Raw genomic sequence first — 27,611 nt, 5'->3', positions numbered from 1 at the left:
CCTGGCTCATACTGGATTAGTTGCTTAGCAGTTAAAAAAAAAAAAAAAAAACCACATAAATTCAGATACTAACTTTCACTCTAAAATAAATTTCAGGTAAATTTTTTTAAGGCTCAATACTAAAAATATAAAGTCATAAATTCAAATTTTTTTTTTGACATCTATTAAGAGTAAAAATGTGAGACTTCCTAAGTGTACAAAATACAGTTCACAGGTTTAACTATATACAAATTTTAAACTTATGCATATTAAAAAATAGCAAAAAGAAATCAATAAAATGGTAAACCAACTGGAGAAAATATAGCAAATCTGTCAGACAATTTACATGTAAAGCCTTTATTATAAAGAGGTTCTACAAGGTGATTTTCTTTAAACTTAAAATGTTGGTAAGAAAAATGACAAAAACACAGTGAATAAATACAGCTACCAAAAATGACAGGAAAGCTTCCAGTTTGACAACTAAATCAAAAAATACAAAATAAAATAAGTTGCCATTTTAGACTATTCAATTAGCAAATAATTTTTTCACAAATTATAATACCAAATTCTGACAAAATCTTTAGTAAAATCAACACTTATATCACTTTCAGAAAATGATGTCAAAACAACAAGGTCCTATTATATATATACCACAGGAAACAATATTCAGTATCCTATAACAAACATAATGAAAAAGAACATGAAAAAGAATATATCCATGTATTGATATAATTGAATCACTTTTCTATACAGCAGAAATTAACACAACTTTGTAAATCAACTATACTCCAATAAAATTAATTTTTGAAGAAAGAAAATGATTCAGACAAAAGATGTTATTTCTTGAATTCTTTCCTAAGGAAATAATCCTAAATTTGGGAGAATCTTCAATGAATGAAGACGTTCATTTCACCATAATGTAATAAATGAAAAACTGGAATAAATTTAAATATCTAATACTAAGGCAACAGTAAATTATAGGCAATTTAGGCAATGCAAAAATAAAGCAACCAAGAATTACAAATATGAAAATGTTAACAATTTGAAAAACTAACATACAATACACTATATGACAAAAAAAGTTTAAATAAAAGAACATTAGATTGAAATGTTTAATTTCACTCCCTGTGTAAGAGTCCAGTGAAACTCAGTAAAGGGACTGTTTTCTTCTTTAAATCCATAAACCGCCCCCCCCAAAAAAAATCAGCATAGGAAATGAAGCTAAGAAAATTTTGGAAGTTATAAAGGATGGACACATATAAAAGATTAGGACTTAGTAGATGTAATAAAGCTGAATCCCTAAGCTGACAATAGGAGGTGAGCTTTTTATATGACAGAATCCTATAAAGGCTCAGAATGAGTGGGACCAGGGTACCTCTAGAAGGTGTAGAAGGATGAGAATAAAGAATGCAGTTGTGCTATTGGCTCAAAGCTATTTAAGGAACTGTGATACTCCAGAGATCTCCAACTCCATTTCACACAGACTGGCCACTAAGACTCCCCAGCGGTGGCAAAAGACTAAAAGTTGATGGTCTAGAAGACAGGAAACACTTATCTGGACATCAGACATAAATGAGGTTAGGTAAGCCATTCTAAAAACAAGAGTATTAACTAAATACACGAATGGAACATAGAGACATCTCTCCTCTTCCTCCTCTGAGCTTCCAGAGCCTAACAGTCACAGATTTACCCTCCAGACCAAAGACTGGAGGGGACTTTTCTCTGAGAAAAGACCTAAATATACTGAGTTGGGGGTGGGGTGGTTTCACATTAAAAATGCTCAGCAACAAGCCTAATACAGAACTTCTAATTAGCATTATAAGCAGAGAAACAAGATGATTAGGCATCTGCAAAATGCCTCTAATATGAAAGAAGCAAAAAAAAAAAACACACAGGAAAAAAATTAAGGAAACAGTCTATAGAGTGAGGGGAAAAAACCTGTTAATAAAAACATATCATTAATATCCTCAAAAATAAAATATGAAAAAGATGAAGAAAAAAAACCAACACTATTAAACAAAATTCACAGAACAAAAAAGGGCTCTTAAGGACAAATAGCCAACACACACAAGTAAAAGTATTTAACATTATTAGTCTTTAAGGAAATGCAAATTAAAACCACACCGAGATACTACTTCCCACTAATCTGAATGTTTGAAATTAAAAAGTCTCACAATACCAAGCATTGGTAAGGAAGCACAGCAACTGAAACTGGTGAAAGTGAAAAAATTATACAACCACTTTGAAAAGCTATTTGATGGCTTCTTGACTTCCCTGGTGGCTCAGACGGTAAAGCGTCTGTCTACAATGCGGGAGACCCGGGTTTGATCCCTGGGTTGGGAAGATCCCCTGGAGAAGGAAATGGCAATAGTCCACTCCAGGACTATTGCCTGGAAAATCTCATGGACAGAGGAGCCTGGTAGGCTTACAGTTCATGGGGTCGCAAACAGTCGGACACGACTGAGCGACTTCACTAATAAAGGTAAACATACACCGATTCTATGTCCCAACCATTCCACTCCACTCCTAGGTATATATGAAAGCATATGTTCAGAAAGACTTGTACAAAAATGTTTATAGCAGTTTTATTCATAATAGCCAAAACGAGGAAACCCAAATGTCCTACTGAGGAATACTAAATTCATATAGGAGAATACAACTCAGCAACAACATGGATGAGTATCACATCTCTCAGACATTTTTTGAGCTAAAAAAGCCAGACACAAAAGGATACACACTGTATGATTCCACTTATATTAAGTGTAAAAATGAACAAAACTAATATATAGTGACAGAAATCAGAAAAGTGGATGCCTCTGGTGGGTGGGGGAGAAGGAAATGGCAACCCACTCCAGTATTCTTGCCTGGAGAAACCCGTGGACAGAGGAGCCTGGTGGGCTGCTGTCCATGGGGTTGCCCAGAGTCAGACATGACTGAAGCGACTTAGCAGCAGCACCAGCAGCTGGTGGGTGGGAATAACTGATTGGAAAGAAGCATGAAGAGTCCCCTCCAGTCTTTGGTCTGGAGGGTAAATTTGTGACTATTAGACTCTGGAAGCTCAGAGGAAGAAGAGGAGAGATGTCTCTATGTGCCCATTCATGTATTTAGTTAATACCCTTGTTTTCATGCTTTCTTTCTGGGGTGATGGAAATATTCTATATCTTGAACTGGGTAATAACATAATAGTAAAGCATTTGTCAGAATTCACTGAACTAAACATTTAAGATCTATTTTGAAAGTAGTGTAGGTTACATGAATGCATGTTTTTAAACTCAATGAAGTGTACACTTAAGATCTGTGCATTTCACCACATGTAAATTTACCACATGAAAATTTTCAGTAAGAAAAAATTGCACTCTTAAAAATTTTAAAAAATGAGAGCAGAAAAACAAAGATCAATTGAAAACCTGTAAGGTAAATTTAAAGAAATCTTCCCCAAAGTGGTAAAAAGACAAATATGGAAAAAGCTAAGAAAATTAGAGGATTAGTCCAGGAGATTCAATATCCAAATAAGAGCTGCAAGAAAAAAGAAAATATAAGAGAGGAAATCATCTATGAGATAATTTTTTTTCATTTCCTGTTCAGATTAAAAGATTCCAGTTTTAGTGGTAAATAGGTGAAAACAGAGCCATACTAAAAGACATCACTGTGAAATCTTAGAACATTTTAGATAAAAATCCTATAACTGTCCAGAAACAGAAACAAATATAAAGGTTCGAGAATTAGAATGGCACTGTATATCTCAACAGCAAATGGAAAGCCAGGGTAAAAATGAAGCAACTTTTTCAAAATTCTGAAGAAAACTGATTTCTAACTTAGAAGTCTAACTCAGACAAACTTTCAGTTAAGTATGAGGACACAATCAAGATGTTTTCAGACTTACATATACCCACAGCTGCTGAATGAACTAAAGAGTATGAAGTAGAGGAGTCCACACAGCTTAAACGATGTGGTCACAGTAACAGTGAGGAATTTGTGGAGTACAGCGTCGTTTTTATCAATATGCTATTTGTAATGCCAGCTATGAAAATAAAGTCTTACTGTTAAAAAATATATATTTTCAGACTTACAAATTTTAATAATTTACCTTAGATGAACTCATGCTCAAAAAGTTCCTCAAGGAAATCAAAACAAGGAAAAATCTAGAAAGCAGAAGATATGGAATAGAAGTAACAAAGATCTAGTACAGGAGAAGCCCCAGGATAAGGGTAGAAGGAATTCCCAGGATCCTAACCATGGACTAGGTTCAAAGAGTAACCAGTCTAGTTTGAGGTGAGTTCAAAGGCTACAGGAAAACATTAGAAGAAACTGATAACATCTGATAATCTTGAGAGGTGAATATACGGTTGAATTAGTGATTCTTACTTAGGAACACTGAACAAACACAAATAAAACCACCCTTATTAGCACTAAGGGGGAAAAAAATTGCGATAGAAAAATCATAGCTCACTATATAACGCTGGCTGTGAATTTTATGTACATGGTCCTAAGGTACACACTGAATATCTAATCAAAATTACTATATTACTGTAGTGGAAGGATGAAGTAATAGGGAGAGGTGAATGGAGAAGTGGTTAAGGGGGAGAGAGGAGAAGAAAGCTAAATTCACATGCTAAGAAGTTGGGAAGTCAGATAATGCCTAGAATATAGTCTCTTGTGAGAAGGAAAAAATATGAAGATAAGGCAATTGCTTAATATTCAACAAATCTTAAACTATTTACCCCTTTGAGCTATATGCAGGTATGTTACTAATAAAAATAGACATTTCATAAAACGCTAGACAATATAAAACTGCATGTGTTATGGTTCAGTTCAGTTGCTCAGTCGTGTCCGACTCTGCGACCCCATGAATCACAGCACCCCAGGCCTCCCTGTCCATCACCAACTCCCGGAGTTCACTCCAACTCACGTCCATCAAGTCGGTGATGCCATCCAGCCATCTCATCCTCTGTCGTCCCCTTCTCCTCCTGCCCTCAATCCCTCCCAGCATCAGAGTCTTTTCCAATGAGTCAACTCTTCGCATGAGGTGGCCAAAGTATGGGAGTTTCAGCTTTAGCATCAGTCCTTCCAAAGAACACCCAGGACTGATCTCCTTTAGAATGGACTGGTTGGATCTCCTTGCAGTCCAAGGGACTCTCAAGAGTCTTCTCCAACACCACAGTTCAAAAGCATCAATTCTTCGGCGCTCAGCTTTCTTCACAGTCCAACTCTCACATCCATACATGACTACTGGAAAAACCATAGCCTTGACTAGATGGACCTTTGTTGGCAAAGTAATATCTCTGCTTTTGAATACGCTGTCTAGGTTGGTCATAACTTTTCTTCCAAGGAGTAAGCGTCTTTTAATTTCATAGCTACAATCACCATCTGCAGTGATTTTGGAGCCCAAAAACATAAAGTCTGACACTGTTTCCACTGTTTCCCCATCTATTTGCCATGAAGTCATAGGACCAGATGCCATGATCTTAGTTTTCTGAATGTTAAGCTTTAAGCTATGGTTAAAATAATATAAAACATTTATCGAAAAAAAAAAGTAAAAGCAAATGACTAGCTTTGCCAGGCAACAGGATCATCAGTGAAATTCTCTCTTTTCCAGGTTTCAGTAAAGCTATTGTATTGCTTTTTAATTTTTAAACACATTTGACAAAAGTGCTATTGGTTGTTAGATGACATCCCTGTTTGCCTTTCTTTACACTGCTCCCTCCTTCTCAATAGATACCACGCTACTTTTTACAAATGCCACCTGATCACTTCATCATCTTTCAGTCCTCTTTCCTTTCATCCCCAAACTCTCCTTCATGACTCTGTTTTATCTTACATGAATCATAAAGCCCTGAAGGTCATATCATGTCTTATCTTGGTACAACTAGCACTCCCAACAGAGCCTAGAACAGTACAAAGGCATTTAGTAAAAGAATTAATCATCCAATTGTTTATTTCAATAAGAAATGTAAGTGCTTTTGTCAAATCTAACAAACTATGAAGGTTTTAAAAGGGGGGAAAGGCAAAAGGAACTTACAAGTTACACACAGAAGAGATTTGTGAAAGAAATGTAATTTCTTACTATTCAACTTTTTCTACTTAAACACTTTAAAAATAATTTACCTTTAACTTCTCTATATAACTCAGATTAACAAAGTAGTATTCAAATGTTTAATAGGAACTTATCTAGATTACTTTAATGATAAACTCAAAACATCTTCAATTCTTTATAAGCTAATGAAAGAGGCAGCTATCAAATCATTCTCCAAACTTTAATTTTGAAGAAAATGTACTACATTTTTTAGAAAAATTTCTTCAATTATATTGAAAAAAACTGAATATTTTTCAGTAAGTCCTAGAGCTCTTAACCTGATATTCTGTCAACACATACACTTTTAATTGTGATACCAGCAAACAGCCTCTATTTTTCTGCAGCACAAAAAACTTTGAAAAGTTGTTAAATAGTAAAGGGAATAAATTAATAAAAGCTGTTGAAAGCTTTATAAAACACAACTCCATGTTCATAATGGCCAGAAAGCACACAAAATGTATTTATACATTAACCTGAAAATTTAATCTTAAAAAAGTCACAGAAAATTTATAATGGGGGACTTCCCTGGTGGTCCAGTGGCTGAGAATCCACCTTCCAATTCAGGGGATGCAAGTTTGATCTCTGGTTGGGCAACTAAGATCCCACATGCACTGGGGCAGCCGAGCCCACGAGCCACAACAAGGGAGCTGACGTGCTGCAACTACAGAGCACTTGTGCTCTGGTGCCCACATGCCACAATTGGACAGAAGCCTGCACGCGACCACGCAGATCCCACAAGCCTCAACTAAGGCCCAACACAGCCAAAAAGAAATAAACATTTAAAATTTCAATGGGACTTTAATTCCACCGGAGTATCAAAAGACGTGGAACTCCTTATTATAACTAAATATGAAAGAAACACACGTCATTCATGAAGTGGCATAAAATATGATACTGCCTCTTTTTTTGGTAATAAGAAAATACAACTTCAGCTTTTTTGAAAAACACACACACAAGGAGACAAGAAAAACACCATCAACTTCACAACACTGTGATAATCTGTTAATATTTTGTAATACATTCTTCAAATTTGTTTTCCTTTACATGTATACCATTTTTACAAAACTGAGATCACACATTATACTGCTTTCCTCACTGAATCATATTTTGAACAGCATTCCATGTTATTAAATATTCTTCTACAGTATCAGTTTTAATGAGCATATGATATTCATTGTGTGAATATAATCCACTTTACTAATCTACTGGTGGACACAAACTGTTCAAAATTTTAATTATAAACAATTTAAAGCAAATAATCATTACTAAATTTGGGGAGGGAAATAACACTATCTTTGTTAATCAATTTCACAAGGTAGGTAAGAAACAAAAAGCATCTAAAATCTACCCACAGAATGTAAGCACATCATACATTGTCTATGTTAAAAGCAGTAAGCTCGTAGAATTTTTAAGTGTAAGAAAAAACTGAGGTTATATAGGTAAGCCTCATATCCTTTGGCTTCCCTAGTGGCTCAGTAGGTAAAGAATCCACCTGCAATGCAGACACCCGGGTTCGATCCCTGGGTCAGGAAAATCAGCTGCAGAAGGAAGTGACACCCCACTCCATTATTTTTGCAGGGAGAATCCCAATGACAGAGGAGCCTGGCAGGACCACGGGGTCGCAAAGAGTCGGACACAACTGAGTGCCTGAGCACACATGTCGCTTTTATTCTACAAACCATAGACACATTTATTCCCTTCTTGAGAAATCAAATCCTCACCAAAGCACTTATTTTATGAACTGTAGAGAAACTAAAGTTATTCTTCTTAATACAAAGGCAGTCCTTGCTTTGTATGGTTACCACACAATGCAGAATTTCAGTCACTGCAGTTTAGCTGAATAACCCAAGTCCCCCCAAAACATAGCTTAAGTTTCAGTTATCCTATTCATATTAACTGTAAATAACAGCATAAAGTCCAAACTTCACTGCTATCTCTTCAGTGCATAAATCTCTATGCAAACAGGCACATCATCATCAGTGATAAATCATGTCACTTCTCTAAAAGTCTGTCTATAATTGGTCACTTAGCATCTGTTATGTAGTTCTCACATGGAGAGCAAAGGTACTTGCATAATAAATCCATGATATTTTCTGAAAATGGATAATCAAAAGAGGGAACTCATCAACAAAGATAAAAAATGTAGCAAACAAATGAACAAATAATGCTAAATTCAAACTGAACATAAATGGAGATTTAGAAGAAACAGTTGACCATGGAAATACTGATATTACTATCTTTTAAGTGACTGCTGCTGCTGCTACATTCGTTTCAGTCGTGTCCAACACTGTGTAACCCATAGACGGCAGCCCACCAGGCTCCCCCATCCCTGGGATTCTCCAGGCAAGAACACTGGAGTGGGTTGCCATTTCCTTCTCCAGTGCATGAAAGGGAAAAGTGAAAGTGAAGTCACTCAGTCGTGTCCGACTCTTAGCGACCCCATGGACTGCGGGCCACCAGGCTCCTCCGTCCATGGGACCTTCCAGGCAAGAGTACTGGAGTGGGGTGCCACTGCAGACATGCATTTAGACGAACTTAGTGAAAGGCAAATAAGGATAGTGGTTGTGTTGAAAATGATGATGTCGTCCCAGAGGAAGCAGCACAGGTGCAAAAAAAAACCAACTTTAAGGAAACCTCAGAGGTACTGTCACAACACTGGAAGCACAAAAGAGAAAGTACTGGAAGTTAATCCATATTTAGAAAGGAATATGACAATTCACAAAAGAAAAGAGGCCCACTCCATATTTTAAGTTATACAAGAAGTAAGCTTGAAACTACTCGTGATAAATTTCTTTATTACAAACAATAAAACACTAATTCTGATCATTTAAGTTACAGTGTACTACATGAACAGTATTATTGAGCATTTAAAGAAATATCTATAATGCACCACAAATTATATAGCATAATGCTGGAATTTGCATTCTAGGATCAAACACATATATACATACACCCATGAAGTGTATAAATAACATATACTAAATTATCTCTGGTTAATACTGTTTTTCCTTTTCCTATTTTAAATGTAGTAGAGCTGAGTATACTCCATGGATAAGGCCAGAGTTATGATTACCCTAATCCCATCAACACTGGTAGAAGCAATCTGACAGAAAACTGCAGAAATAAGTCTAATATGCCAATCAGAATTGAGACGTGAATTCTAAGCACAAAATGTCAGCAGGAGGAAGGTGAAAAAAGTAAATACTAATTTTGACTCATCTTTTTAAATTTTTCCAACAAATTTCTAATTTCTACATTAATTTGGAAATAAAGGATAACCCATCTTCCAACATATGTAATCAAAAAACAGTAGGTCAGAATATGCACTGCATTTTTCCTATCAATTTTTTGCCAATTATATTCTGATTTTTTCAACTTTTTTAAAATGGAAGAAAATTTAACTTCTTCCTTGGAGTATTCTACTGTAATTGCACTAAATTGCAACATTAAAGTATTAATAATTGATTAAAGCCGGTTACTCAGTTAAACAACATTCAAAAGCTGGGGAAAAAATATTCAGACTAACACAGAATATCAGCCTTAAGTCTAGAAAAGAAGGTTTCTCCAATATATTAAGTTTTAAAAAGCCACTGCCAAGAGATAAAATCTTCTGAAGTAAGAATCATTAGATGAGTGGCTGACAACCTCTAATAAAATCACACAAAGAACACTGGTGTAGTAAAATATTGATATGGCAGAGAACTACATCTGTGAGGTTACAAAGCTAAAAAGAAACCTCTTATAGCAAGTATTTATCACCCAGTATTACTCATCTATTAATCTCTATATGCCCATTAAGATATAACTTTTGAGAATCTATTTCCAGGTAGGAAGTTTAAAAAAAAAATGGCAAAACTTTCTTTAAAAGAATGCCTACAAAAACATAAGATTTTAAGACATATAAACATTATTTGCATCACTAAGTACCATCTTAACAATAAACTGGTCTCTACTCTGGCAGCATATATAACATATAGGCTTTAGGCCTCCTTAGAATTGATAAAGACACAAGGCACATCTCATTCCTTGTGAGGCTACCAATTATCACTTGTGCACATTTGCCAACAAAGGTTCATCTAGTCAAAGCTATGGTTTTTCCAGTAGTCATGTATGGATGTGAGAGTTGGACCATAAAGAAAGCTGAGCGCCAAAGAATTGATGCTTTTCAACTATGGTGTTGGAGAAGACTCTTGAGAGTCCCTTGGACTGCAAGGAGATTCAATCAGTCAATCCTAATTTCCTAAAGAAAATCAGTCCTGAATAGTCATTAGAAGGACTGATGCTGAAGCTCCAACACTTTGGCCACTTGATGAGAAGAACTGACTCAGTGGAGAAGACCCTGACGCTGGGAAAGATTGAAGGCAGGAGGAGAAGGGGACAACAGAGGATGAGATGATTGGATGGCACTACTGACTCAAAGGACATGAGTTTGAGGAAGCTCCAGTAGCTGGTGAGGGAAGCCCGGCGTGCTGCAGTCCATGGGGTCACAGACAGTCAGACATGACTGAGTGACTGCACTGACTTGCAATGATAGAGGTTGATCTTTACAATGTTCCTCAATGAATATCCCAATTTTCCAACCTGGCTAAATCTGATCATGAAATTGGCTCTCCAGTACTTTCATTTCAGACAGCACTGCCTTTATGAATATTGTTTGCTTTTAATTTACCCACAGCCTGTGCATATAATTTATGTCCAAAGGATTCTCTTATTTGGGGAATTCTTTTGGATATAGGAAGTAGGGTACTTTCTGCTCTGGATTTCTACAGCTGTGGGTTCAATCTTTTGGGGTTTTATGGTTTTATCCTCTACACACTCTATAATATTTAAAAACAAAACTAAATATCTGACATCAAAATTCTGACCACCAAAGACACTATCAAGAGCATGAAAAACATCCCCCACAAAGGGAGAAAATATTTGCAAATCATATATCCAATATGGGATTAATATCTAGAATATATAAAGAACTTGTACAACAACAAAAAAGCAAACAACTCATTTCAAAAACAAGAAAATACACAAATGACGGAGCACAGAAAAGGATGATCAACCATCACTAGCCATTAAGGAAATACAAATCAAAACTGCTATCCACTAGGGTGGCTAAAATAAGAAAGGCAAATAGGGACTTCCCTGGAGAATCCGCCCTGCAATGCAGCGGATGCGGGTCGGATCCCTGGTTGGGGAACTGAGTTCCACGTGCCACAACTAACAGAGCCTGTGGGCCACAACTAACAGAGCCTGTGGGCCACAACAAAGATCCCATGTGCTGCAACTAACACCCCACACAGCCAAATAAAAAATAAACACCAAAAACAAAGAAGAAGAAAAAAGAAAGACAAATAACAAGTGTAGACAAGGTTATGGAAAAACTGCAATCTCATACACTGCTGGTGGGAGTGTAAAAACAGTGCAGCCACTTTGGAAAACAATTTGGCAGTTCATCAAACTGCTAAACGTTGAGTGGACAGTGACTCCAGCCATGAAATTAAAAGAGGCTTGCTCCTTGGAAGGAAAGCTATGACAAACCTATATAGCATATTAAAATAAAAAGAACAGATATAATTTTTCCTACAAAGCCTGTATAGTTAAAACTATGGTTTTTTCAGTAGTCATGTACGGATGTGAGAGTTGGACCATAAAGAAGGATGAGCACCAAAAAATTGATGCTTTCAAATTGCGGTGCTGGAGAAGACTCCTGAGAATCCACTGGACTGCAAGGAGATCAAACTCGTCAACCCTAAAGGAAATCAACCCTGACTATTCACTAGAAGGACTAATACTAAAGCTGAAGCTCCAATACTCTGGCCACCTGATGCAAAGAGCTGACTCACTGGAAAAGACCTTGATGCAGGGAAAGACTGAGGACAGGAGAAGAGGGTGGCAGAAGATGAAATGACTAGATAGCATCACTGACTCAATGGATATGAATCTAAGCAAACTCCAGGGGACAGTGAAGGACAGGGGAGCCTGGCGTGCTGCAGTCCATGGGGCCACAAAGAGTTGGACACGACTTAGCGACTGGACAACACTCCAAGGTATATATCAGAAGAACTGAAGGCATGGTCTTGGAGAGATTATTTGTGTACCAATGTTCCTAGAAGGATCATTCACAATAACCAAAAAGTAAAACCAATTCAAATGACCAGAGGAGTGGATAAACAAAATGTAGTATAGACATATTATCCAGCCATAAAAAGGAAAGAAATCTGCTACATGTTACAACATGGATGAACCTTGAAAACATTATGCTAAGTAAAATGAGACATGAAAGAATAAATATTGCATGATTTCACTTGAGGTACCTAGAATAGACAAATTCAGAGACAGAAGTAGAATAAAGGTTATCAGAGGCTTGTGGGGGTGGCAGAACTGAGGAGTTATTATTTAACAATTATAGAGTTTCTATTAATGAACAAGTTCTTGAAATAGATACTGGTGATGGTTGCACAGTATCATGAAATGTACTTAATGGCAGTGAAGTATGCACTTTTAAATGGTTCAAAGAGTAAAGTTCATATTATATACAGTGTATTATAGTAGTTTACTATAGTAATAATAAATCACTGAAGTCAGAAAAAAAATGACATATACACCCAAGTCTGTGAAGATGAGACAAAAATTCACATGAAACATTTCAGAAGTTCCTTACAACAAGGTTAAGACATAGTTGAAAATACTAGTCATAAAGCTATATTCCTATTACAATCAGCAATCATAATTGAGTACAATTTTGCTTTCTCTCATATGTATGAGAAAAGTATATTTATTTCTTAATATTAGGAATACACACACACAGCGTTTAGAAAGGGTTTTACAGAAGTGCAAACATCAAATCAGTTTTCTTTTTTAACTATCAGGAAATAATTGTGAAGGACTTCATAAATGTGAAAACTTCCAAAGGCTTAAAAATCCACTTGCAGTGTTTTCACTTGCATCAGTCAGTCAGTTCAGTCGCTCAGTCATGTCCAACTCTTTGAGACCCCATGAATCACAGCACTCCAGGCCTCCCTGTCCATCACCAACTCCCGGAGTTCACTCAAACTCACGTCCATCGAGTCGGTGATGCCATCCAGCCATTTCATCCTCTGTCGTCCCCTTCTCCTCCTGCCCTCAATCCCTCCCAGCATCAGAGTCTTTTCCAATGAGTCAACTCTTCGCATGAGGTGGCCAAAGTACTGGAATTTCAGCTTTAGCATCAGTCCTTCCAATGAACACCCAGGACTGATTTCCTTTAGGATGGACTGGTTGGATCTCCTTGCAGTCCAAGGGACTCTCAAGAGTCTCCTCCATCACCACAGTTCAAAAGCATCAATTCTTCGGCGCTCAGCTTTCTTCACAGTCCAACTCTCACATCCATACATGACCAAAGGAAAAACCATAGCCTTGACTAGATGGACCTTTGTTGGCAAAGTAATGTCTCTGCTTTTGAATATGCCATCTAGATTGGTCATAACTTTCCTTCCAAGGAGTAAGCGTCTTTTAATTTCATGGCTGCAGTCACCATCTGCAGTGATTTTGGAGCCCTCCCAAAATAAAGTCTGACACTGTTTCCACTGTTTCCCCATCTATTTCCCATGAAGTGATGGCACCAGATGCCATGATCTTCGTTTTCTGAATGTTGAGCTTTAAGCCAACTTTTTCACTCCCCTCTTTCATTTTCATCAAGAGGCTTTTTAGTTCCTCTTCACTTTCTGCCCTAAGGGTGGTGTCCTCTGCATATCTGAGGTTATTGATGTTTCTCCTGGCAATCTTGATTCCAGCTTGTGCTTCTTCCAGCCCAGCATTTCTCATGATGTACTCTGCATAGAAGTTAAATAAGCAAGGTGACAATATACAGCCTTGACGTACTCCTTTTCCTATTTGGAACCAGTCTGTTGTTCCATGTCCAGCTCTAACTGTTGCTTCCTGACCTGCATACAGGTTTCTCAAGAGGCAAGTCAGGTGGTCTGGTATTCCCTTCTCTTTCAGAATTTTCCACAGTTTATAGTGATCCACACAGTCAAAGGCTTTGGCATAGTCAATAAAGCAGAAATAGGTGTTTTTCTGGAACTCTCTTGCTTTTTCCATGATCCAGCGGATTTGGCAATTTGATCTCTGGTTCCTCTGCCTTTTCTAAAACCAGCTTGAACATCTGGAAGTTTCACGTACTGCTGAAGCCTGGCTTGGAGAATTTTGAGCATTACTTGACTAGCGTGTGAGATGAGTGCAATTGTGCGGTAGTTTGAGCCTTCTTTGGCATTGCCTTTCTTTGGGATTGGAATGAAAACTGACCTTTTCCAGTCCTGTGGCCACTGCTGAGTTTTCCAAGTTTGCTGGCATATTGAGTGCAGCACTTTCACAGCATCATCTCCCAGGATTTGAAATAGCTCAACTGGAATTCCATCACCTCCACTAGCTTTGTTCATAGTGATGCTTTCTAAGGCCCATTTGACTTCATATTCCAGGATGTCTGGCTCTAGGTGAGTGATCGCACCATCGTGATTATCTTGGTCATGAAGATCTTTTTTGTACAGTTCTTCTGTGTATTCTTTCCACCTCTTCAAGTGCCTATCTTCTAATAAATTCTTCTAACACATGCTGAACTGCTATGCAGTATAGTTCTCCTGGACCTATAATTGTAACCTTCACTTACATTCCTACAAAGTTTGAGGTATGAGCCACATGTTATTTAAACATTCAGATGAAGACATGAAAGAAATGGAAAGACATGAAAGATGAGGAAATGAAATTTAAAAGGTACAGTCGTCCCTTGGTATCTGTGGGGGACTGGTTCCAGAATACCAAAATCCACAAATGCTCAAGTCCTTTACGTTAAATGGAGCAGTACAATGAATACAGTCAGTCCTCCTTATCAGCAGACACAAACCCACAGAACACAGAGGGCCAAGTGTGTATCTTAAAAAAAAACTAAGAAATAACTACTGATTTTATATAAAGTACAACACATCATAATCAAGTAAAGACACTATGACTATAACCATCTGGTCTCTTGTGCTGTGTACTCAGTCACTGAGTCGTGTCTGACTCTGCGACCCCACCAGGCTCTTTTGTCCATGGGGATTATCCAGGCAAGAATACTGGAGTGGGCTGCCATGCCCTCCTCCAGGGAATCCTTCCAACCCAGGGATCGAACCCTGGTCTCCCACACTACAGGCAGATTCTTTACTGTCTTAGCCACCAGATCACCCAAGAAATGCTGAACCTGTGCAAAGTGACTTTTTTTGAAAAAAGATTCCTCCTCGAGAAACTTGCATTCTAGCAGGAAGACTGAATTAATACACATACAACACCACCATACATATGTAAAGATACTGAAATAATAAGTATACAAATTAAGAGTCACAGGAATTCAAGGGTAGTAAGCTCTGGATAGTTAAGTAATGTTCTAAAGAAGACAGGAAGATTTAGGCAAAGTCTAGAAGTCCAAAAAGATGAGTAGAATGGGAACAAACCATTCATACTCCAGCCTCATCAGGCTTGTCCAACACTTCATACAATATAAAATTATTAAAATAGATGAAAGTAGAGAAAACGTCACCCAGGCAAATGACAGAAATTTGAAAGGAGGAGAACCAACCAATTAGCCCAGATAATGCTTATTATGGAGAAGTTAAAAATTTTAAAGCAGGAGTAATATCAAGTTGTGTAAATCATATGGAAAACATTCCTAAAAATTACATGGACTTCTGACATGACTTTTCCCTTTTATCTATTCATACTAGTATTTACAACTTATAAGAAATATGAGTGTCTCAGAACCATTAAAACTTTTTGCTCATCTGCAAAAAGTGGGCATTCAAACTTAATCAAAGGTGCAAATTATAACACAAATTAGAAATCTACTAGTCCTTGCACATCAGAGAAGGCAATGGCACCCCACTCCAGTACTCTTGCCTGGAAAATCCCATGGACAGAGGAGCCTGGTAGGCTGCAGTCCATGGGATCGCGAAGAGTTGGACAAGACTGAGCGACTTCACTTTCACTTTTCACTTTCATGCATTGGAGAAGGAAATGGCAACCCACTCCAGTGTTCTTGCCTGGAGAATGCCAGGGACGGCGGAGCCTGGTGGGCTGCCATCTATGGGGTCGCACAGAGTCGGACACAACTGAAGCGACTTAGCAGCAGCAGCAGCAGTCCTTGCACATAAGGTTGTGTTTCTGTTTTCCTTCATATTTTCTATGAAGTGCTTCATGGATTCCGATAATTTTAGTTTAGAGCCAGTTTGTAACTCAATTTTAAATATTTATATCCCTGGAGCATTCAAGCATTTGCATAAATGTCATGAAACAACCATAATTTATCCTGTAAAAACACAGTTTATCAGATTATTACTATTAGCTTTATTCTGTCAGCTTTCTTCATAATTCAAAAGGCACTAAGCTGGCCCATTCATTCTGTGAACATTTTAATATAAGCCCTGCCAGGTACCTCTAGATCCCAGAGTTCTCATTCTCAAGCATTTCAGAACTCAACATAAAGTAGAGGTGACAAACCTGCAGCTGCGATGCAGTGGAGTAACTACTACAGTAAAAGGGCATTACAGCAGGAGAGGAAGTAGGAGCAGCATCAGGGAAGGCTTCTCAGAGGACCTGATGCCTGGGCTCAGTTCTGAGGGATGAGGATCTGATGAGGGAGCTAGTACAGGAAGAAAAATGCACATCAACTCATGCCAGCCTCTACGTCAGCTTCTAGAAATAAAAATAATACACACTGACCCTAATTTCAAGACACTAGTAATCTTCTCAAGAACTTACTTCATAGAGAAAAGGCTTAAAATTTGGCCTTAAAAATGAGTTTACACTCAACTTTTTAACAAATGAGTTCACTGTGCACAAAAAGGCAAATATTACATGATCCTATTTACATGAGACTCAAAAACAGGCAAAACTACTCTACAGTGACAGACGTCAAAACACTGGTTACCTCTGAGGGGTATTATCAACTGGGAGAGGGCAGGAAGGAGCCTAGTGGGGTGCGGGAAATGTTCTTTTTCTAGATTTTACATGGTGGTTACTTGGGTACACATCGAAAATTTCATCAAGCTGTACAGTGAGACTTGAGCACTTAACTATATGTAAGTGATAAGAAAGTACTCTGCATTTTCAAAGGCAAAAAGTATTCAGGCAAGGACCAAATCACAGAAACTACGAGTGCTTGTCATGCTAGACTGACTTTAAACCATAGGGTACAGGTACTTTCCATTGAAAGGCACTTGAGAATTTCAGAAAGACTATACTGGTGGAAAAATAAATAATGGATTATGGGTATGAGATTAATAGTCCAGGAGACAGATGAAGGTCTTTTCTAAGGCAACAACTTTAAAGGTGGAAAAGGAACAGAAGATAAGAAGGCAGCACCAAAGGGACACTGTGACTGATTAAACGTGAACAGAGAAAAGACAGGAAAAGTCTCAGCTGATGACTAGGTTTCTGGCCTGGGCCCATGGGTAAATCGCAAACATATGCATTATAAAAGCAGATTTGTAGAAAAAGAAGTTGCACTCTACTGAAATAAGAAATATGCTCCAATCAAAATGGAACATTTTTCTATGAGATGTTATTCACTGCCAAGTGTTCATTCAGATGATGTCTTATTTCTTTGTAATTTAAATATATTTGCTTGGTAATCACCCATCAACTTCTATTTGAATCTCTAAGATGGTACCAGTGATTTGACAATATAAAATGGATCCACCATTAGGTAATTCCTCCTTACTACACCTCCAAACTTATAAAGAATAGGCAATTTGTCCTTCCATAATCAGCTTTAAAGAGGTCGAGTCAACATCTGACAAAATGAATAACTTCTGATCTATAAAATTTCACACAGTGAAAGACTTCATTTATAGATGCTTACATAAACTAAAGAATCTCTAAACCAGATTTATTAATCCAACAACTGTTCTAAACCCATCACAGTTTCCCGCCACAGCTGCTCACCAACAGATTCCAAAACCAACTTTAAAGCAGAGCCAAAAATGACATAATAACATGCCTAATACAACTAACCACTTTTTATAAAGTAAAAGATACATTTAAATACATATATACTATAGATATGAAAACATGAGTTTTAGGTCTCTGGGCACACATACACATATATCCAAACCAAGCTTCCTCTAAATATTCAATCTAGTTTTTAGAAAAGATTGCTTTGATATGCAATTCACTCATTCAACAAATATGTATTGAGGACTTCCCTGGTAGTACAGTGGGTGAGAATCCGCCTGCCAACGCAGGGCACATGGGTTCAATTCCCCTCCGGGAAGATTCTACATGCCGCAGAGCAACTAAGCCCATGTGCCGCAACTACTGAAGCCTGTGCACCTAGAGCCTGTGCTCCCCAAGAGAAGCCACCACAGGAGAAGCTCGTGCACCACAATGAAGAGTAGCTCCTGCTTGTCACAACTAGAGAAGGCCCAGCACAGCATCGAAGACCCAGTGCAATCAAAAATATGTAAGTAATTCTTAAAAACAAAAAATCTACATTGAGTAGCTAATATATAATAGGCCCTGTGTAAGTGCTAGGGATACAGCAGTGAGTAAAACATACATGTCCCACCCTCGTGGAGTTTTATACCTTAGCAGTAGTGGTATGTTGTCATTTAGTCGCTAAGTCATGTCTGATTCTGCAATTACTTGGACTGTGGTCTGTCAGGCTTCCCTGTCCATGGGATCTCCCAGGCAGGAATACTAGAGTGAGTTGCCATTTTCTTCTTGAGGGGAATCTTCCTGACCCAGGGACTGAACTCACATCTCTTACGTCTCCTGTATTAGCAGGTGGGTTCTTTACCAGTGAACCATATATGATCATGAAAACTCCATTCTAGGGCAATGTCTTCCTTCCACCCCAGCCTCTCTCTAACTGATGACTGCAATGAATCTTCCCTGAGCCTTAAATTAAGACCCACGTGACTGGAGATTAAGTGTTAGGATTATTCAATAGGAACTTCAAGATAATTAGTTGATTAAAACATAGAAGGCCTCTCGGACACTAAAGACTAGAGAAATAATAATTTTAAGGAAAGCACCAGCTTAGGGCCTTCCCTGGCAGTCCAGTGGTTAAGACTCCAAGCCTTGACTGCAGCGGGGCACGGGTTCAATCCCTGGTTGAGAAACTAAGATGCCACATTCTGTGTGGTGTGGCCTCACCAAAATGGAAGGGTAAATCAAGAAAGAGGAAAGGAGGTATACAGACAACAGGATCCAACACAGGATAGCAGAGGGGATCTCCAGGACAGCAACGAGGCTCGAAGGGCAAGGGCAAAACGTACAGACTGGAGCAGGCCAGAAGGCTCCAGGACATGTTTTTTTCTAATATGGTGAACTGAGTGAACATCTGAGGTCTATTAACATATGGAATAGATTTAACATTTGGTGGCAACTCTGGGGGTTGAATTACAGTAAATAGAAACCTACACAAATAAAAGCAATTAATAAGGGAATATTTAAGAGGAAATAAAGTGTACAGGAAAAGGAAAGTAATCCTATTAATAGTATATTAAATAGCTTAGCTGAGAAGAGCACTTACAAAGGCCTAATATATAAACAGTTAACAACTATCTCTAAACAAAATTAAAATATACACACACTAAGAAGAGAAAATGGGAGGACAGGAGCACATATGTGTGTGTTGGGAACTGGTAGCAGTGCTAAAAAGAAAAAAAAAACCAAGTCCTCATAATATTATTTCAAGACATAAGGACCAAATTAATAAATTTAAAGTGTTCAAAGTATTAGCTGATGACTAGAGGAAAACTGGCTAAATGAAAACTGGGAGAGAGAATAACAGTACTATTGTTTCCATAACAAGCCCCATAAAATCATTTGACTTTAAATTATGTGCGTATATCATTGTGATAAAGATTAAAACTAAAACACTAAGAAAAAGAAAGGCATTATTGTGGAGTGTAAGAAAAGTAATCCTAATTTTTTTTAAAAGCTATTCATAAAATTTAGTTTAAAATCATTTGGATTATTTACAACCAGTGAGAACGCTCTATATGTGAATTTTATTCTCGGCTTCCAAAGTAACTCTGTACAACACTTGAAGCATTTAAGTTCCCAACTCTAACCTCATATCCAGCAATAGAATGATATTTGTCATTATGGATGAAAAGTATATGAATATCAATGTATAAAAATAAATTGAAAATAAATAAATCTTTTCCCAAAAAAATCACTTCATGAACAAAATTTCTAAATACTATGTATTACTAAAAGACATTCTTAAGCGTTCATAAACACAATACTGACTGCCATTCTAGTCTCTCAATGACTACTCAGGAATGTACGTTATTCAATACCTGAACTAAACACACAAAATTATGTATTAATTTTAAGGATTCCATGTTTTTAACTATGATTCAAAACCTTTAGCAATTTTTTTCAAAGTTGATGAAAGGAAAAGAAATTCTGGGATGGACATATTGCTCAGTATACTCATCCCTGTCAGCACTTCACTCTTTACCCTCCACAAACATTATGTGGTTCTCCAAATCTTCTCTCCATCATTTATATATTCACCCAATCATGCAATATTTGCTGAGCACAAAATACACCAGGTACTGAACTTATCTTGGTACCGGGAATGCAGCATCATGACTGACAATAAATGTAACAATCACAAGTTGTGAACTGTGCAGAACAGCACAACACTGACAGAAGACCACTTCACGTAAGATGATACGAGAAGGCTGATCTGAGGCAATCAGAGCTGGGACTTCAGGCATGAAAAATGAGCCAGACATGGGAAAATTTGTAAACAGTTTTTCCAAGCTGAGAGGAAAGCAGGTTGACAGGAAAGGGATGACAGGATCCCGTCTGAATGTTATGATTACACTGGCTGCTATGTAAAACTAGGAAACCATGTGAACTGGCAAGAGATGATGGCCACTGAGTAGTGGCGGTGAAGGCGAGCAGACGTTAACAGACTGGACTAGACAACAAACTGGGCGGCAGACTCGAACTGGGGACCAGAGGATCGGTCAGATGGTGAGAGAGGAAGTGAGGATGTCTATCGATTTTCAGCTTTAGGAACTACGTTGGAATAGTGGTGCCATTTACTGTCACATGGAAGACTAGGCAAGGCCTAGCTTGATACAAGAGTCCGTCTCACAATGCAATCTCTCTAGACTCTTACAAGGTATTAGGAAAAGGCAAGACACCACAGCAGACCTTAAAAGCTTTTTTCTGCAAGCGGTAAGATGTTAACACAATCTAACTTTATAGAAATGAAACAGAAGGAGAACTTCCTCTGTAACACCTCACAGTTTTGCTCCTAATACTCCAACCACCATCAATTTTCCTGAACCTTGTTCACAAGATAGTGATAAACATGGGATTTCTCTAAAATAAGGAGAGCTTTATATTAATATTAAATTCCTAATAAAAATGGGTGACAAGGGAAGGCCTTCATCTTTGAATAGATGGATCTTCTAACAGAAGGCCTCTGACTATAATAGTAAATTTCATAAAGCTGGTTTTGTCAGGTTTGGGGGTCAGTAATCAACTATCTACCTCTGACCTCCAAGAGCTCCTTCTTAGTAGAAGAAAGGAAAAAGGCTGAGTGGGTGGCCCAATTTAAACAAATATCATGAAGCCCAAAAGGTAAAAACAGAAGCATAAACAAGCCCTGAAAAGAGAAGCCACGCTTTCTGGAAACCGTATGGAAAGAACTGTCATCAACAAAGATCTACTGTATAGCACAGAGAACTCTACTCAGTCTCCTATAATAGCCTAAATGGGACAGGGATCTGAGAAAGAAGAGACACATGTCTACATGAATACTGAATGACTTTGCTGTTCCCTGGAAACTAACACAACATTATAAGCCAACTATACTCCAATGTAATTTGTTAAAATGTTAAGATACAATTTTTAAAAAGAACTGTCAGTCCCATCTTAGCCTTCTCAGTACCGCTATCAAACCACCAACTTTTAATTCATAAATAAGTATCTCTCCACCTCTGCAGCTGGCTAACAATGGAGTTTAAACTCTCAGCATTAAACTCTAGTGCTCCAAAAACAGATTTTCTACAGCCACAACAACAAAAATAGTCACGTTCCTAACTGTTCCAGTGACCTATCATAAAATCAAGGGCCAAAAACCTTCCCTGTCTCCTGAGAAAACACCTGGCTATAGGCTGGTCACAATATTCCCAACTCGAAGGAACTTACACATCTTTTTGGAAGGCAACCCTGAATGCTGTCACTGTGAAGTCTCACTAACCGAGCACAAAGGCAAACAATGAACAAGAAAAAACAAACAACAGCTGTCCAGTTTGGTAAATGGGGAGGCCGTTAAGAGTCAAGTGATGTCACCTCATTCTGCTCATCCCCCCCAAATCCAGGGTTCACTGGTGTATTTATCTCCTCTTTGTCACTGACACTCCATATGGAGTGTCAAACTGGAGATTATGAAGAACAGTATCTTTGTAACTACTTAGGTAACTACACATAAGCAAACTGATCCAGTGGCTAAGACTCCATGCTCCCAATGCAGGGGTGCGACCCCATGGACTGTAGCCCACCAGACTCCTCTGTCCATGGGGATTCTCCAGGCAAGAATATGAGAGTAGGTTGCCACGCCCTCCTCCAGGGTATCTTCCCAACCCAGGGATTGAACCCAGGTCTCCAACCTTGCAGGCGGATTCTTTAGCATCTGATCCACCAGAGAAGCCCCCCAGTGCAGGCGGGTAGGTTCAGTGTCTGGTCAGGGATCTAGAGCCCACATATTGATCTAGAGTGCACACACGGCAACTAAGACCTGGTACAGCCAAATAAATAAATTTTGTTTAAAACTGCTCTGTTTTTCTCCTTTACATATAACAACAGTTGATGAGGCATACTTGCAAAAGGCTAGACCTACCATTGCACACTAATGCTAGAGAGTTCACTGGTAAATTTAGCAAATATTGAGAGGCAAAATTGGTGTCTTAATAAAAGAGAACAGTGCATCCCAGAAAGCACCAACTGTGAAATTCAATTTCCATTTATACAATGATATGTTACACTAAACCAGCTAACATCACATCAGGGTTAGCACAATACTAACGAAAATTTAATTTTAATACTATAAAACATGGAGGATAAAATCTTGGTTGAAGAGTCAATGTCTTAGAGCACATTAGGGTTGGTAGGTAGGAAAAATGAGAAGTTTTGCAATCTTCAACTATTACATGCTTAATTATTTCACTAGCAAACACAATGACCTTTAAGTGCTAAATTCTTTAACAAACAATTATTGAGCACATACTATGAAATGAGTATGGTGGCAGGGCACTTCCAGGTCACCAAATACTCCCACATACTTTGCATTCCCACAGCACACCTTTCTATAGTACTGTAGCACTTAATAAATGTTGTGTGTTAATTATTTATAAATTTAATACACAAAACATTTAGACGTTATTATGCCCATTATCAAATAAACCCAAAAAAAACACCTTAAAATGGAATTCCTAATATTTTATTCCCACCTCCCATGGATAGTCCTACATACACTTTAAAGTATATACTGTATATTTCAGTGGAGAGCATTGATCCAGGTTATAAGAGAGGGGGTACCAAGTCATCTCTGTTCCTTCAATGTCTAAGTAGCCAAAGCTCAGTAAAAATTTGCTGAATGTATGAGCAAAGACACACTTCAAAACGTGAATCCACAACAAAATTTTCTGACATCACCTAACTGCTTAGTCTACTATAACTGCCAAACTCTACTCAAAGAAAAGGATTGGAAGAAATTTACCCACTGTATCGTATTACCACAATTTAAAAGCTAAGGTGGCTCAGACGGTAAAGCGTCTACAATGCGGGAGCCCCAGGTTCGATCCCTGGGTGGGGAAGATCCCCTGGAGAAGGAAATGGCAATCCACTCCAGTACTATTGCCTGGAAAATCCCATAGACAGAGGAGTCTGGTAGGCTACAGTCCATGGGGTCGCAAAGAGTCAGACACGACTGAGCAACTTCACTTAAGGACAATTTTAATTTAGACAATTCTTACTTAAAAAAAAAAAAAAAAGCCTTTTAATTCTGTTTCCAGAATGACGCAAGGAAAGGAAGAGCATGAAAAAAGAATTTAAAAACTGGAGAAGATATTCTGAGTTCTGAAATGCTCTAAACTGTAACTCCTTCCATTTGGTTGTTGTTTTTTTTTTTTTAATGCTATGCTCCAAGCATTTAGAATACATTTTTAGGAATACACGGCCACAAACTTAAGATGAAATAAAGAACTGAAGTAAAGAAATGTAGAACTTATCTGCTAAAATTTTCACTATCCATAAAGTATGGTAAGTATATTATACTTTAGATAATATATGCAATTTAACTAGAGTCAAGCCTTCAAGGGAAAGCTTGTGTTCTATTTAAGAAAGATAGAGATACAAGCCAAAAATAAAAGCTACCGCTAATACATCTCCTTTGAAAAAAAAAAAGGTTAAGGTATACTTTAAGGAAACTATTCATTTTTATTAAGCTGATATACAGTGTAGCTAAAATAGTATCCAAAAGCAATCTTCTAATTTCCAGAGCTTCTGAAATGTAAACAAGAAGTCACTAGACTGCCCTTTCACTCAGGTCCAGTAGGTGTTATCTGTCGTTAACATAACACTGCATTTCCAAGGCCCCATTCTGCAAGATAAACAGCCCGTAACTCCATATTTGAAGGTGGCAATACGTACTTGACTTTTTTTTTAATACCACCTAATTATGGTTAGGCATTATTTAGGGATCACTACTTTTAAGTAAAGCCAAGCAAGTAGGTACTGCAGTAGTCTGTCAAGATAGCTTTTTACTTGTACAGTGATTCATATAGCACATATTGTGTATTTGTCCTATCACCTCCCCATTCACCTGATACAATATAAGCAAGCAGCTAAGACTAACAGATGTAAGTTTTAGAACCTATTTAGATTATTCACATGCCTCAAAAAAGTTCTCAAACTATTTTCTAGCTCCATCAAAAGCTTTATAAATTCCTTCTAAAAGCTTACTAAAAAAATTTTATATCAAAGTCTGACATTTAACAAACAGTATTACATTCAAAAGAACTACCCCCTTTATTTATTTTTATTTAAAAAGCTCACCTCTTCTCAACGTTATGTGGCAGCCTAGATGGGAAGGGAGTTTGGGGGAGAATGGATATAGGCATACATATGGCTGAGTCTTTTCACTGTTCACCTGAAGCAATCACAACACTGTTAATTGGCTATACCATAATACAAAATAGAAAGTTGTTTTTAAAAAAAGCTCCTGGTTTACACTTAGAAATGCTGTTTTATCAACAGCTTGCTTCTCTTTCTTGCCTTTATTTTCCTCTGCAGCAAAAATGATAACACATAAATTCATTCAAACAAGTTGAAGATTTTAACAAATATTTTGCTACCTCTTCAAAGATGTTTTAAAATTCAACAAGCAGACTCCTAACAAATTGAACGAAGACCTTCAGTCAAATCAGTTTAAAATACACCAACTGTTAATTTCCTTTATATTTACAAAGGTCGAATCTTATTTTATATGTGGCTAGTTAGATAAAAATTTAATTTCAGAATTCCTTAATGTCAGCTAAATCACCCTCAAACTTAAACTAAACACCTCTAAACCTTGAAGCTGTAAATCAGTTTCACTGAAGTCCTCTTTCACTGCCATGTAAACCATTGCCTAATTGAGGCCAGACCTGTCAGGCTCAACAGCATCCCGGAAATGACTAGTCTACTAGAGCTGGAAACACATCAAGAATTTGGAATATTTCTCATATTGAAGCAAGGAAAAAAGTTCAAGCAAGATTGCCCATAAGAACAATCAGTATACTGTTCCACAGGGTGAAAAAAGACCTAAAAGGCGTTTTTTTGTTATTCTGGTAATTTCACAAGAATATATCAAAATTCTGTATGTAATTTCAGGTGATGGCCCAATGAACTTACCCCTTCCTTCCAACATAGGAACAAGAGCTCGCTACTAAATTCTCATATTGAATGCCTGTCTTGTAATGCAGTTTTTTTCTTCAGCTACTAATACCATCACCTGAAACATGGCTGGTTTCTTGACTTAGAAACCTGTTAACAATAATGCCTAACACCTAAGCTACTTAATGGTTTGTTGTTTTTTTTTACTTTTTACCAAGAAATACAAGCGCAAGCGTGCGCGCGCGCGCGCGCGCGCACACACACACACATACTCTCTCTCTCTCTCTCAAATCCCAGTCATGAAAAATTAAGTCACATTCCGGCCATAAACTGAGCAATAGACACTTCCAGTTAGCGTGTGCTTTAGTGATCACGGACAGTGGTATCAGATTAAGTGGTAGGGGGGTTGGGGCTGTTAACAACATACTGTGCATCAGAGCCAATAAGCAGCAGGCTAGAACTGGCAGCAAGAAGGCCGGTCTCTAAAGGGAGCTATAACACAATATCAGAATGCTGGATTTCCGAATGCCATTTTATGGGGAAGGAGGGGAGGCGAACTGGGGATCAAGTGTAATGAAAGGTTCTGACCAATGTCTGAGGCGATGAAACCGAAGACAAGGTCTTGTGGCAACACCAGCTGTCCAGTCTCATCTCACCTCACACACAACTCAATTTCAGGTCGTTCTCATCAGTCAGCCGCTCAAAGGGTGAGGGGGTGGCAGGCAGTGGACGGTGACAGCCCCCCAAGAGACTGGCAAAAAGCCTTTGGAAACGGCAGAGACGGCACACAACTGGAAGGGGCTTCTGCTAGCGAACAGAGAGCATTGCAGCCGCCTTCCCCCTGCCTTCCAGCCCGGGCTGTTAGGTACGAGGTTAGGATGTCGCTGGAGGGTCTATGAACGAATGATAGGAGAAAATGGCAGTAAAGGATAAGGGGGGCTGGAAAGGGCTGGTGCCACCCAAGGAAAAAGGGGAGGAGGACTTCCCTGGACACATCCAGAACAACGCCACCAGAGAGCACGGTCAGCGCCCTGCCAGCGCCTGACACCCCTCTCTCTGGGAAAGCTTTGCCCCCGTCCACACGATCCCAATCCCCAAACACTGCTCCCATCCGACCCTGCTCCCCCGCAAAAATCCCCATCGTGGCCTCCTTTTCCTTCCGCCTCAGGCGCCCCACGCCCTCAAGCTCCCCTCCCCTTCCCGGTCACCCACCCTCCGGGCGGCCCGTCGCCGGCCTCCCCGGCAGCTCGCCCAGACCCCTCCCCCCTCACCTCTCCTCAGCGCCTCCTCGTAGCTGAGGAATCCGATCCGTGACTCCTTGGCGCCCATGCTCCCTTCATCCCCTCGGCCGGGGGTCGGAGCCCGCTCTCGCCCCCACCCCCCTCCCGCCTTCTCCTCGGCGTCCCTGGCTGACGGTGTCGGCGTCCCCCGGTCCCCACCTCCCCCAACACTAACAAGTGCGGCTTCTGCCCCGGCGGCTCCTCCCGGCCGCCGCCACCGCCTCCATGCCGAATCACGTGACCAGCTCTCCCCCGCCCCCTTCCCCTCCCTCTTACTCCGCCCTTCTCCTCTCTCCTCCCCTCCCCTCCCTTCCCTCCTCACGCCCTTTTCCCGCCCCCTCCCTCCCGCCTGCCCCGCCGAGGGTCAC

The 27,611-nt window shown here is 38.8% G+C and overlaps 1 protein-coding gene across 2 annotated transcripts in view; it reads right to left on the bottom strand.

Annotated features, from left to right (window-relative positions):
* Positions 1-27,338, bottom strand: part of USP32 (ubiquitin specific peptidase 32) — a 196,795-nt gene extending 169,457 nt beyond the window's left edge. For both annotated transcript variants that reach the window (XM_052657209.1, XM_052657210.1), the window contains exon 1: positions 27,235-27,338. In XM_052657209.1, coding sequence (XP_052513169.1) covers positions 27,235-27,292 — 58 coding nt within the window. In that variant the 5' untranslated portion in view covers positions 27,293-27,338. The remainder of the gene's footprint in view (positions 1-27,234) is intronic.
* Between the last annotated feature and the right edge of the window lie 273 nt (positions 27,339-27,611).

The sequence above is a fragment of the Budorcas taxicolor genome, chromosome 19 (assembly GCF_023091745.1).
Source record: "Budorcas taxicolor isolate Tak-1 chromosome 19, Takin1.1, whole genome shotgun sequence".
Taxonomy (NCBI): domain Eukaryota; kingdom Metazoa; phylum Chordata; class Mammalia; order Artiodactyla; family Bovidae; genus Budorcas; species Budorcas taxicolor.
Note: the sequence above shows the minus strand (reverse complement) of the source record. Positions and strands in the feature narration are given on the sequence as shown.